Source organism: Episyrphus balteatus, chromosome 2 (genome assembly GCF_945859705.1).
Source record: "Episyrphus balteatus chromosome 2, idEpiBalt1.1, whole genome shotgun sequence".
Taxonomy (NCBI): Eukaryota; Metazoa; Arthropoda; class Insecta; order Diptera; family Syrphidae; genus Episyrphus; species Episyrphus balteatus.
Window position 1 is genome coordinate 26,159,364 of NC_079135.1, and position 13,725 is coordinate 26,173,088.

At 33.1% G+C, this 13,725-nt stretch overlaps 1 protein-coding gene across 1 annotated transcript; it reads left to right on the forward strand.

Moving 5' to 3' along the window:
• Positions 1 to 3,010: 3,010 nt before the first annotated feature.
• Positions 3,011 to 11,608, forward strand: LOC129912163 (uncharacterized). Its single transcript, XM_055990298.1, has 4 exons — positions 3,011 to 3,092; positions 7,314 to 9,125; positions 10,605 to 10,912; positions 10,974 to 11,608. The coding sequence occupies exons 2-4, from the start codon at positions 7,329 to 7,331 to the stop codon at positions 11,575 to 11,577; spliced, it is 2,709 nt and encodes a 902-aa protein (XP_055846273.1). The 5' UTR covers positions 3,011 to 3,092; positions 7,314 to 7,328; the 3' UTR covers positions 11,578 to 11,608.
• The last annotated feature ends 2,117 nt before the right edge of the window (positions 11,609 to 13,725 follow it).

A 13,725-nucleotide genomic window follows, 5' to 3' on the forward strand; every position in this document is an offset into this window, starting at 1 on the left:
CTATTCAAAAAAGTTCTTCGAAAATGAAATACTTTTTAATTTTTTTCATAAACCGTAATACATATTGACATTTCCTTTTATAATTTCAAATCATAATAAATGTGGCCCAAAAAAATTGAAAAAAAAATACATTTTATATTACGAAAAAGTTTTAAAAACCACATGTTAAAATTTTTTCAATAATTTTTTTTTTTCAAAAATCTGAGTTGAGTTACCATTCTTTCAAATTCAATTAACTTAATTTTAATTTTACAAATATGATTAAGCCTCTAGCTTTTTAAAAATGTACATTTAAATAATGTAGGTGTTGCAGTTGTGTTCAAATATTTTTTTTTGTATTTGAAGTCAATTAATAAGAAAATTGCATCTATCGCTTGAACTATGGAAGATTGTCCCTCACTCCCATATATTTTTTTTCCTTGAATTTCCTAGACAATCTTTTGGCATCAATTAATTTATGAAATTTAAGAAAAATTTTTAAAAAAAATTTGTTTTTGTTCACAAAAATCTTCAATTAAATTTAAAAAATCAAAACGGCAACACCGGCAATTTTTAATCTATAGACTTTAAAGTATTTTTAATTACCGACGTTTGAAAAAAAAGATCATCAAAATCTAAGCTGTTCGGCCGGGTTCCCTAATATTTTTGAGCTTTAGTTACTCGACTAAACCATAAATCCAAGATTCGTTCGTTTTCTGATACAAATGATTATAAAGAATTTGTTGCTCAGCTTTAAATCTCAAATAATAAATAAATATGTACATAAATTCATGAAGAAAGAAGGGCCTAGTGACTTACAACTCTCAACCGTTTTTGTGTGCGTGTGTTTAATTTTCAAGAATGGAAGGGACCTTCAATTTACCACCGAGTCTGAACGGCTAAAAAGCGATGCACTTTTTCGTGACAATAATACTCTTGAAGGCTCTGTACCCCTGAAAATATTTTTTTAGCTGGTGGAGGCCAGGATACGAACCCATACCCCTCTGACACTAATCATTGCGTCTTGGTTACAAAAATTTCAAAATTAATATGCAAAAGATTCGACTCAAAAAACTCAACAAATATTGTGTATATCCACGCGATCGGAATTTTACTTCTCCTTCACAAAAATCTCCTTTTATCACAATTTTGTTTTCAACTTAGGTGAACAAGCCTTTCAACACCATAATAATAAATGTCATTTGTAAAAAAGTAAATTTTTTTCTGATATAAGTAGGTAGTATAACTTCAAAAATCTAAAAATTCAGTTTTTAGAAACTTTATTACATATTTACAATTTTTTTTACAATTATTTCGGATAGTCAACATTATTGGGGATTAGAAGTTAAGTCTGTGCAAATTGTTTTTACTTGCAATACAATTTTTTCAATGCAATTTTTCTTTATTTACACGTTTAATTTATACATTGTTAGCAAAAGTAAAATGAAAATGAATAAATTTTTCACAAAACACTTCGAATTTAAATACCTATACATTTTTTTGAAAACGAGTCGATGAATTTTCTTGAAACATTGTTACTACGTGTAGATTGTTAATTTCTTACAATTTTTTTTTTTTTGAAATCTTTTATACATAAAAAAAATATTTTTAAAAAAACTTGCAAACATTTTTAAAATAGAAATTGGTTTATTTTCCGAAATTGATGTAGGTATATAATTTTTCTTATCTGACGAACTTTACTTTCATTTTAAATAACAAACATGAGTATGAGTTTTGCGCTCTTTATGAAAAATGCATCTGGATTAAAAACGTCTGAGATGAATACCTCAAAGTCCCGAAATGGGTAAGACGTGCCTAATTTTCAACCGTCTCCGGTTTCCGGACACCTTTCGGTCCCCCATTATCAATGACAGATTTATATCTACGAAAAAAAAAAAAATGAAACACTCCTTTTTGGAGAAACACAATACCTAATTTTGGTAGGTTGATACCCAAGAAAGTTTTTTATTTTAAACTTTTCTAGTAAATGGCTAAATTGTTTTATTCATACTTAGCTTAATTACAAAAAAACTGATCTTTGTATTTTTTACTATAACATTCAACAACCTTTGTTGTTTAGTAGGTAAGTTTTTTTCGTAAAACTCCATATTATCCAACATAACATATTATTATGTTTGATATTGGTACATAAAACACTACTAATTGGACATCATTTCCCCTAAATGACCATAACAACTAAAGACCTCAAAAAAATTTTGCACCACATAATACCTCTATATCAGACCAACATTATAACAAAGACAAAATACAAATAAAAACAATCAAAAAGCCCTTAAAAGACACAATAGTTATTCTCTCTCTCAGAGACAAAATTTCCAAAGTAAGATCATAACCAAACTTAAAAAACAAAGATCCCTCACACAAGTCTCCCCCTTTTGATGCTTCCAGACTCAAACGAATCGGAACCAATCTGCTGTGTAGAAAGAGAAAGTTCCTCCAGCCATGATAGTTGTAATGTTTTTATTATTTTTGTTGTTATTTTTATTATTTTTTTTTTATTATTATTGTATCTCCCATAAAGTTCTTCATTTACCCTTTCTTCCAGCTTACCACCACAGCACATTTCCTTCCCTTTCTACTGATACCCAAAAGTCAGCCGGCTTGAAAAACTATACTCTGTCCGAATAATAATATCCACAAGATACCCCCAATATTCAAATTTGTATACAAACTAAACAAAAAACCCGAAGGTAGACCAAAAACCAAAACACAACAAAAAAAAAAGAGTATTACTCACCTCCATCACTTCCATAAGCGTCTGCACAAAGCTTAAGATGGACTTACACACTATATAGCAAAGTGACGTAGTATCTCAAGACACTATTCGCATTCAGTTTAAGCTGAAATTTTTTGGCTTTGGGGTGGGATCCTATATAACATGAGGTTCAACCAAAATTCAAGCCAGTTCAACAATTCCATTCGAATCGCAACATTACGTCTGTTTTGTTCGAATAATTTTTTTTATACATTTTTTTCGAATTTCATTTTTTGGATTACATAAGGATTGCAACAAAACGGATTATTGAATACTTATTATCTCACCGAGTATCTTGTGGATAAATATTAAAAAAAAAAAAATACAAACAAGAAAGGTAAGTGTTAAAGACTGGATAGTGTATAGCAACAATTATTTGGAGTGTATTTGTGTTGTGCAAAAATTTATAAAGCCAAGTAGAAAACGAAAGTGAACAATAAGACATTGACTTTTTGAAAAAAAAAGCAAAAAACAAATACAAATTTTGAAAAAAAGGCAAAATAAAGAAAAGTGTTTCAAAGATTTATTCATCAGTTACATAGTTTAACAACAAACTAGTACTTTGTTTGTGTTGATAGAAAGAAATGTGCGACGACGGTTAGTTTGAATTGTATGGTTTATGATTATTCAATTGACTAACCAGTGGAACCGATAAGACAATAATTATACGAAAATATCTTTTTTAAATAAAGAATTCAAATTTCTTGAAATTAACGAAGTGTGATTTAAAAAATGAAAGACATTTAATCGTTTCGTGCCTTTGTGATAGAAGTTAATAGCATGCTATTCCATCAATATCTCATTGAAATCTAGTACATTTTTAACGAGTTTCAGATTTTTCTTTTGCAAAAGTTCACCAAATGGATAGCATTTTGGCCACTTCCACGAAAAGTTTTGAATATATTTGGCACTAAACTGATCTTATGAATAAAGTAAATTTTTAAAAAAAGTACTAGATTCACGCTTTTATTTTGTTATCAATTCTTTTTATTTCTATAACGGTGCTTTTCAAATGATATAATGTTCAAAACAGATAACCGTATTTATCTCTTGATGAAGACCTTAACATGGATTGCTATCAAGAAGTTTGCCCTCGACTCCTTAATTCTCAACACCTTACATGAAACAAAATTCACACTTGTCACAGTTGAATGTAAACTATAAAAAGGTTATTTGGTGATTTCTTTTTAAACATTTTTGGAAATCACTTAAGACTTTCTGCACTTGGACCATCGATGTACATACGAGTTAATTTCAAAAAAGAGCTAACAAAAAAAATAGGGACTTCGAGAAGTAGAGAAGGAAAAAAAAGGAAATCAAATATATATACAGTACCTTGCCATTTTATTAGGCCCAAGCGAAAAAAATACAATTTTTCGGTTAATTTTTTGTTCAGTTTTTAAAGTTTTTGTCGAAATATCTTGAATTTTTTTGTCCCATTTACTTGCACATTTCATGTAGATACGGATTAACTTATAAATATAGAAGCTTAGAGCCTCGAGCCTATTCCGAAATCGTAGAATCAAAACGTTCCCAAGCTCCTTTTTGTGTTGGTCCGGAGTTATGGCGTTTTTCACAATATAAAAAGAACTTCATCCTTTCCCTGAGATATTATTATTTAGAATAATGTACTTTGAATAGCTGTGCTCGTCTGGTCTTATAAAAAAGAAAAAAAACTACCAAAAATCTAAGAACATTTTTTACTTTCCAGACGATCAGAGCTTCTATATTTATGCAAGATTGGGTCCTTGACATAAAGTTAAGAATGTCACGTTATTCCTCGGTACAAGAAATTAAGTATTGAACCGGTCTGGTAATTATCCGGGCGTGAATTTCACAGGGTACGTTTTTTGGAGCTTATCCCCTTTTGTACGTTATTTTTATCAAAAAGTATGAATTTTTAAACTTTTTTCAAGTCAATCCGTATCTTCATTAATGTGCAAGTAAATGGGACAAAAAAATTCAAGATATTTCTACAAAAAATTTAAAAACTGAACCGAAAAATTGTATTTTTTTCGCTTGGGCCTAATAATATGGCAAGGTACTGTAAGGCACCTCAAAATAAGATGATGCCCACCTTAAATATCACATTCTTAAAACAATACGATTTCCGCTTAAAATAATTGGAGTCCGCTTAAAATTCTATTTTAATATAAGGTGAACTTCATATCATTTTAATAAGAATTTTAATCTTAAAAAAACCGTCTTTATTCTATGTGGCATACGACTTTATATTATAAGATTTTGTTAGAAAAGGGAAACCATTTAAAATTAAAGTGGAAATCTTTTTAAACAACTTTAAAAAAAATTTAAAAATTATTACTTCAGTTAGTTGCAGTTTATCATACTAATTTCCAACGGTGAGATAGCACTTGCCTAGTGACCCAACAATTGTAGGACTGACGCAGTTTTTTTTTTTTTTTAATTAAAATGTTTTCATATGAAATTAAGAGAATTTTCCACTTCAATTAATTGGATTTCTTTTAAATTAGTACATTCAAGAAATTAAGAAGATTTGTCCGCTTAATTTAAGGTGGAAGTCATCTTGACAAAAAACATGCAGATATTCGCTTAATTTAGTACAGAATTCGGTTGTTTTTAGGTCATTCCTTAACTTAAAAGTTTGATACAAAATCTAGTAGCATTACATTACAAGGCAGAAACTACCAATAGACTGAAAAAGTTTTTCCTTCAATAGCCTCGTTCTTTTGGAGGATGTAGACTAATCATGAGCAGATGATCTAGTACATTTACTACTAGAACTGCTCATGCTCTTCTGGGCGAGTTGATGGAAATTGTATTGATTTCGTTGAAAGTGCTTTCCATTGAAAATCGCTAGCAAAGAACTAGTACTGAGGACTTTGTCAAATTCCTTTGATTTGAGGGATTAAGACTTGTTTCTAAAGTTAATTAGTTGATTAGTTAATTAAAATCAGGTTTGAAAATTAGTGAACTTTGGAATTAAAAGATTCTTAAGATGAAAAATATTACACCCCAATTAAAAGTGTGGATAATTTTTTTCCATTTCCTTAGAACTAGTTTTTTGGTGCAGTGTAGACTCATATTTAGTTAGACCTACTTCAGTTAACTCAATAAGCAGTTTTTGATTGAAAATTAATACATAAAAATCTAACAACCTCAAATGATTAAATATAAAACAAATCTGTTTACATCAACCGGATTAAGAGAAAAACCCGCTTAATAGAAAACCCGCTTATCTGAAAAACTTTTCTTATTTTAAACCGAGTTCGTTTAAGTGAAAAAGCTGCTTAAGTGAAAGAGAGACTGAAATAAGTTGCAATGGAGTAAAAACCTTCATATTTGCAATTTGGAATAACAACCCTCTGATCTGAGAAAAAATAATAGACAATTCACTAATACTCATATCTCCCTTTTGAAATCAAGGGTCTGATTACTTTAAAAATTTGTTCAACTGGAACAGAAATTTAACTAGTTTTCAAACCTTTTCTAACAGTTATTTCATTCACACACCCAAAAAGTCATCCTTAAAGACAGCGGAAGTCATTTTTTCCTCTTTCTCGCACACAAACTTTTCATCTTAAAAACCTTTTCTTTATAGGAAAATAAACGATCCCACGACTTATAACGACCCTACCTTATATTAAACATCATCTCGCCTATGCAAATGTTATGCAAAACTCCACTCCCTTTTTTATTGTCTTCCTTATAGCAAACTTTCTTATTTACCGAAGCGCAGCAAGCAAAATTGCTAACTCAATGCACAATACACACACTTTTACATAAAAAGGTATCCACTTTATTGTTTGCGTTAAACCTTGAAAAACCTTTAATGTTGGAAAGTTGAAATACATAAATAAGATTATTTCCCAACAAGTTCATAATGACTTACTCCATTTTTGTCTCGTCGAACATATATTTTTCCCCAAAAATCAAATAAAATTCGTTCAACACAAAAAAAGGTAACAAGTATATAGACTTGTTATCGTTATTTCATAACATTCAGCTTGAAATTAACTGCAAAACTGTTGTGCGGAACCACACAATGCCAAAGCTACCAAGATCATACCCAGAGACCAAAACCACATAATCCGAATATACAACTCTTGGCGCGTCATTTTTCTCGCAGATACATTTATTAGATAATATCTTCTTCTTCGTCATTTTTTTCAAGTCTTTCTCACTCTTTTTTTGTTTTATATTTGGTTTTCTTTACCGGCTTATGGCGCGCATCTTGCACGAAAGGTAATAATGTGGTAACGACCTTAAATTGGTTGTATATCTCCCTCCAATATTTATCTTCCATCGAGTCGAACGAACGAACGACAATGATGATGAAAGTAAAAGTGATCTTTCTTCTTTCTGAGACAAGATACACATTTTTTTTTTTTTGTTTATCTTTCTTAAGTTGTTACTAAAGATGATTATGAGAAAGAGGGGGCAATCTTCTTGAAATGGGCACAATGACCGTTTTAAGATCAGAGCTTTGTAGGTTAACTTAAGTAATCTTTTACATAATATCTTCACAACTTTGTAAGCTGACCTTAAAATAAAATTTTGTTTGTATTTCCTTTTTTAGGAGAATCTTAACACAATGAGGATCTTTCAATTGGCTGTTATAACAGCCGCACTTTTGACAATCACAACTGCCAATGAGCTATCTTGGTCATGGAGTGGTGCAAAAACTGAAGATGCCAAATCAACAATTACCAGAAGATCAACAGAAGCTGATACAAAAGAATCAGACAAAGAAGAAGCTGTCGAAGGAAGATACCTTGTTCAAGAGCCTGTCTTTAGCAATGAAACTGAAGTTAATGATATTATTGAACATATTCTAATGGGACGTAGAGAAGGTCGTGAATTGGGTGATTATGATCAGGTTTATGCCGATGGAAATGTTGAAAAAGCTTTGCAACAAGGTGATGATCAACAAGCTAGGAACTTGGTCAAAGAGAAATTGTGTGTATTGGGTCTAATGAGCTGTGATCCTGAAGAAAAACGTCCATTCTATTCAACGATCTATGCTCAAGGACCTCCACCACCAAATAGAGTTGGAGGACCATATGGACCACCACGACCAATGCCAACGCCAGGAAATCGTTATGGACCACCTGGGAATAAATTTGGACCACCACCACCAAATTCATTTGGACCACCTCCATCTAATTCATTTGGACCATCGAATAACAACAAATTCGGACCTCCTAGGAAAGTCGGCTATGAAGGACCAATGTCAAAGCCTTTCTATGGACGTCCCCAAGGTATTGGACCAGTTTATAATGGACCTTTCCTTGAATCACCACCCCCATCAGCTATTGATTCTTCGGTATCATTCTCCAAACCTCCACCAGGTGCTATTATTTATGGTTCAAAACCTCCAGGTCCAGTTTTTGAAGGTGTTGATGCCCCTTACAACTTTGAATCAGCAACCGTTGGAGAAAAGATCCAAGTAGCCAGTTCGCAACAAAATAATTTCTATGCTCATCAATCTGGAAGTTCTGTGAAGGATGAATCACTTGCTTCTTCTGCTTCGACCTTACAACAACATGTCCACCATCATTACCATCATGTAGAAGGAGAAGGTGCTGCAGCTAAGGCTCCATCTGTAACGGTCCCCATTGGTGGAGGAAACACAATCAATACTGGATTTTCGGCCTTAGCTCAGTCTTCAGCTGGTTTTGCTCCTGTTTCTAGCGGTGGATTCTCAGAATCTTCAGCTTTCGCTGCTGGTTTTAATGGGGCTTCCCAAGGAAGTCTAATTTCTGGTTCAAATGGCTTCAATGCAAACGGTTTTGGTTCAGATGGTTTTGGTTCAAACGGTTTCAATTCGCCTCAAAAGCCTAACACAGGTGAATTTTACAAGCCTCCTAGTGGTCTTGGAAGTTTCGGCTCATCAGGAAATGAAGGATTTGCACAAAATGGTGGATCTGGATTTGGATCATCGAATGGACTCTCAGGAAGCTATCATTCTCAAAACCCTGACTACTTTAAGAAGGAACTTCATTCCGGTTCTCAATCTCAATTCGGTAGCAATAACTTCAATGGAGGCTACAACGATAATAAATATGCAGCTTCTCAATTTGGAGGCAATTATGATACATCAAGACAGCAAGATATTGATTGTGTTTGTGTGCCATTTAACCAATGTCCCGCTGCTGACAGAATCGGACGTAAAGATGACCTTATTCTTCCTATTGATCCTCGTAACATTGGTAAAGATATTGAGGCTTTGAGTGATGAAGCAGCTTTAAATATCACTTCATCTGCTGTTCCTGCTGACAAAAAAGACTCCAAACCAGAAGAAAAGTCAAAGAAGACCAAACGAGAAGCTCCAGCTGAAGATAAGCAGTCTCAAGATGATATCGATACACAAGCTTCTGATGCCGAAGGGGTAAGAAAAACACTTGTTATCCCTTTTTTTCTAAAGATTTTGTTAAACCCTTGTCCTAACTCAGCCCTAAGTCTAGCTTTCACATAATCTCTCTCTTTCTACACCTCTCGGCTTGCATTGAAAATTTAAACCAAAGCAAAAGTTAAAAACAGCTTCGTCAAAACTAAAAAAAGGTGGGCCCCCAGCTGTTTGGTTAGTTTATGTGAAGGCTGCTCTAAACCGTAACTAACATAAAACTAACCCAAACAGCACCCTCCGGGAAAGTTTTTTTTTTTTTTGGTTTTATATATAAACGCACCAAAGCATGCTCATAACCTCTGTATTCTCTAAGAATGAGGTCTCTAATTTGAAAAAAAAATTTCTCCCCCTCCCCATCATCCTAGCGACAGGTTGATTTTTTCAATCGTCCATTACCATCATTTGGTCTAACCCAGAGGAAAGTTCTACCAACTTTTGGAGTATCATTTGGTCTACCACAACCTGCTGGTGCTTATCCGGTTAATGTTATCGGACAGAACGGGCTTGTTCCAGCACAAAATCAACATTTTGGTTCGATAAGTCCGAACGGTCTTAATTTGGGCTTGATCAATGTTAATCCATTGGTATCGCTGCAAGTTAGCAAGACTGAATTCGGTGACAAAGTTGTCAAGCCTTTGGTTAATCTTCATGTGACTCCGAATGAGAATATTATTCAAAAAGTTGGAGATCTCTTTAAGGCTAAGCATCCGAAGGTTCAACATAACCATCATTATCATCATCATGATCATTATGATGGATATCAGCATCATAGTCCAATTGTACACCATGATCATCCCGAGCATTATGTTGATCACCATCCAACAGGACCAAGTGGACCATTTTATCCAAGTGGACCTGGGCCTCATCATAGCAGTCATTACCATGGTCATGGTGCTCCTGTTCATGATCATTATCCATCAACTGGACCTTATTCACCTTCCGGACCATCATATCCCTCTTCCGGACCGTCTTACCCATCTTCCGGACCATCATATCCCTCTTCCGGACCATCATACCCATCCTATCCTTCCACAGGCCCGTCTTATCCATCTTCTGGACCGTCTTATCAACCCTTACCATCTGGAAGTGGCTATCATGATATTTACAGTTCAAACTATAACGCTTATGACAGAAGTTCGAACTTTAGTCGTTCCAGCAAGCCTATCACTTTTAACGGTGCTCAAGCCGATAGCGGTCTTTATTCTGTAAAAAACCGTTACGGAAAGCAACTTAACTACCCTGATCCCCTTAAACCAATCCCTACACAAGCTCCTGGAGCTGCTGAAGGTAGTGCAAAAATTTCCTTCCCTCGTGATCGAAGGCGTCGTAGCGCCGATGAAGGTAGAGAGAGTGTGCAAGCCCAAGAGGTAACAAGAGTAATAGAGTCCCCCTTTATCCCTTTCTAATTGATCAACTCTGATCGATAAATTTCTAACCTCTTGGGAATTTTTTTATTTTTAGCGCGCTTATTACGGACGTCCAGGTGGTGTTCAACATCAACAATGTCGTGGCAATGAAGTCTGCTGCCGTCGTCCATTCCGTCCACCACAACAACAACAACAACAATTGGGACGCTGCGGTACTCGCAATGCAGCTGGTATTACCGGTCGTATCAAGAACCCCGTTTACATTGATGGAGACAGTGAATTTGGTGAATATCCATGGCATGTAGCTATTTTGAAGAAGGATCCTAAAGAATCGGTCTACGTTTGTGGAGGTACCTTGATTGATGGTCAACATGTTATTACAGCTGCTCATTGTATTAAGACGTAAGTTCGCTAAGTTCTGCAAAGTTTAGATCGGCCTTTAACCAACTTTCTTCAATTCTAGATACCAAGGTTTTGATTTGCGTGTGCGAATGGGTGAATGGGATGTTAACCATGATGTTGAATTCTTCCCTTACATTGAACGTGATGTAGTCTCTGTCCATGTTCATCCAGAATACTATGCTGGAACCTTAGATAACGATCTTGCTGTTCTCAAATTTGACCAACCTATTGACTTTACCAAGAATCCCCACATCAGTCCCGCATGTATGCCAGAGAAATTCTCCGATTTTACTGGCGCCCGGTGCTGGACCACCGGTTGGGGTAAAGACGCCTTCGGTGATCATGGAAAATATCAAAACATTCTCAAAGAAGTCGACGTGCCAATTCTTGGACAACAACAGTGTCAAAATCAACTTAGACAAACCCGTCTTGGATTCAATTACAAATTGAATCCTGGATTTGTGTGCGCTGGCGGAGAAGAAGGCAAAGACGCTTGCAAAGGTGATGGCGGTGGTCCGTTGGTTTGTGAACGTAATGGCTATTGGAATGTTGTAGGTGTTGTTTCATGGGGTATTGGATGTGGTGAGGTTAATGTACCCGGAGTTTATGTGAGAGTTTCACATTATTTGGATTGGATTAGACAGATTACGCAATATTATAAATGATTTTGTGTGATGGATGAATTCCATTTTGTATTTCATTATTAACAAACAAAAAAAACAAAAAATGTTATTTACTTAAGAGTGCGTTCAGTCGTGTCATTGTTTATTAAATTATTATTTATTTATATGTGTACCTACCTATATTTTGTATAAAATTTAAGTTTAAAAGATCTAGTGAGAGGCACCATATTTTAAAGCCGAAGTTTTTTTTTTTTATTTTAATTTATTTATGTGAACTTAGTAAGGTTTTAACTTATAAGGAAATCCTTAATTTATTTCACTTAATAAAAATCATTATACATACATTTTATAAAGAAAAATCTTTGTTTTAATAGAAATTACATGAGTAATCGGTTATGATCAGGTTCCTGTCAGGTTTCTGTCAGGTGGTTGATATCATTGGTTACCATTTTTTTTTTTTCAGTCAAGGTTCAATATAAGCAAATCAGGCTTGTGTCTTGATTATTTTTCTAAGACAAATCACAACGTTTCATCATCTCTCCTGACCCTGACCTTAAGTTTTTATCAGGTTTCAATCAGGGTTTTTATGTACATATGTGCGATTACTATTTTCAGAGATGTTTTTGTTAATTCAAAACCTTCAAAGTAACTCTTTTCTTCTGTAATCACTTCCTCTTTTCATTTCTAAGATAATTTTCTTTTTTTTTATTTTTTTCAATATAAGAAAACAAATATGGAAGACCGTAGAAGTCATAAATTTAAACATATTCAAGAGGAATCTAAAACCTTCAAACAGAAACGTTTACTCAAAAAAACTAATCCCAGTCAAAAGCCTTTAAAAAAGATTCAATATCTGACTGTCAAACCAACAATTTGGGATGATATTGTTTACGAAGATAGAGAATTTGAAAATTTCTTACGAAAGGACAAACTTAAAAACTTGCCAGCTTTTGAATGTGCTTCAAATTATCTTAAACGGGAACTTTTTCCACAGTTGATACCAGCTTTTGAAAGAATTTGTGCTATTACAATAATAAAAGGTGCTCATTGCTACCAAGTTAGATTTTTTGACTTTCTAGATGCTTTAGCGGAATACTTATACAACACAAATGAACGTTTTCAAGAAAGACGAGTAAATTGGAAATCTATTCATAGAATTTTTGAAAATAAGTTGGTGAATATTTTTGTATTGACTATTGCAATTCTTTAATCTTTTTTTGTTAGGGAACGAACTTTTTATCCATACTTTTGGTTTCTTACTCCAGATGAAGCAGCTACAATTATACAAGCTTTAGTAAGAGGTTTTTTAGTTCGCTGTAAAATTTCTTTGAAACTAAATAAGGTTATTTAAATTTAATTTTCCATTGACCTAATAATAAGAATTTTCAAAATTTTAAGGACTAGAGAAGTCTTTAGAGTTTTAATTAAGATTTGTAGGAAAATATACAGATTTAAAATGTTATTTGGATATTCTTATGATGATACGATTATGATGAAGATGAAAACCCCATTTTTTTACTTTTTCGGTGAATTTCCATGTTATAAAACATTGTTCTACAATTTCAGATATCTGTTCAGTTCAAATTCTTCTTTTATTAAAATTGTTTTTCATAAAAAAAAAATACATATTCTCATATTACATATTTGGTTTTTGAGTTCACTGTAGTTTTTTTTTAAACCTTTTTGTTCTTACCAAAACAAATTAAATTTTTTTGAGTTCCAAGTAAAAAAAAAGTAAGTAGGTATTATTATGCCATTGTTTTATTATATGCTATAATAAAAAAAGTTATTTCAAAGCTTCCGTAATTTTTTTTTTTTTTTTTAATTTGATGGAAACCATTTATTCAGTAGCATTTTTTTGCTAAAGAAAAAAACTCTTTTTGTTTTTTTTTATAAAAATTCTACCAAATCATAATAACGGCATTCTCTGTAGAATAATTGTCAATATTTTGTTTGTTTTCAAGATACATATCGATACCTTCCCGTAAGAATGTATTAAACGACATTTCTAAAATTATTCAGAAAACGCAAAAAACAACATTATTCCAATGAGGAAATGTATGTGATGCACAGTTTTATTTTCTCTCTAGTTTCTCTTCTGTACTTACACTTAACTCATAGTATATTTCCACATCAAAAAGTAATTTTCGAAAAAAATGTCGCTTAATAAATTCTTACGGGAAGGTATCG

Bases quoted from the DNA above. Each gene is read 5' to 3' on its own strand.
- LOC129912163 (XM_055990298.1), top strand. From the start codon at position 7,329: ATGAGGATCTTTCAATTGGCTGTTATAACAGCCGCACTTTTGACAATC. The intron at 9,126-10,604 runs GTAAGAAAAACA...TTTTATTTTTAG, and splicing joins AAGCTTCTGATGCCGAAGGG to CGCGCTTATTACGGACGTCC. The intron at 10,913-10,973 runs GTAAGTTCGCTA...CTTCAATTCTAG, and splicing joins GCTGCTCATTGTATTAAGAC to ATACCAAGGTTTTGATTTGC.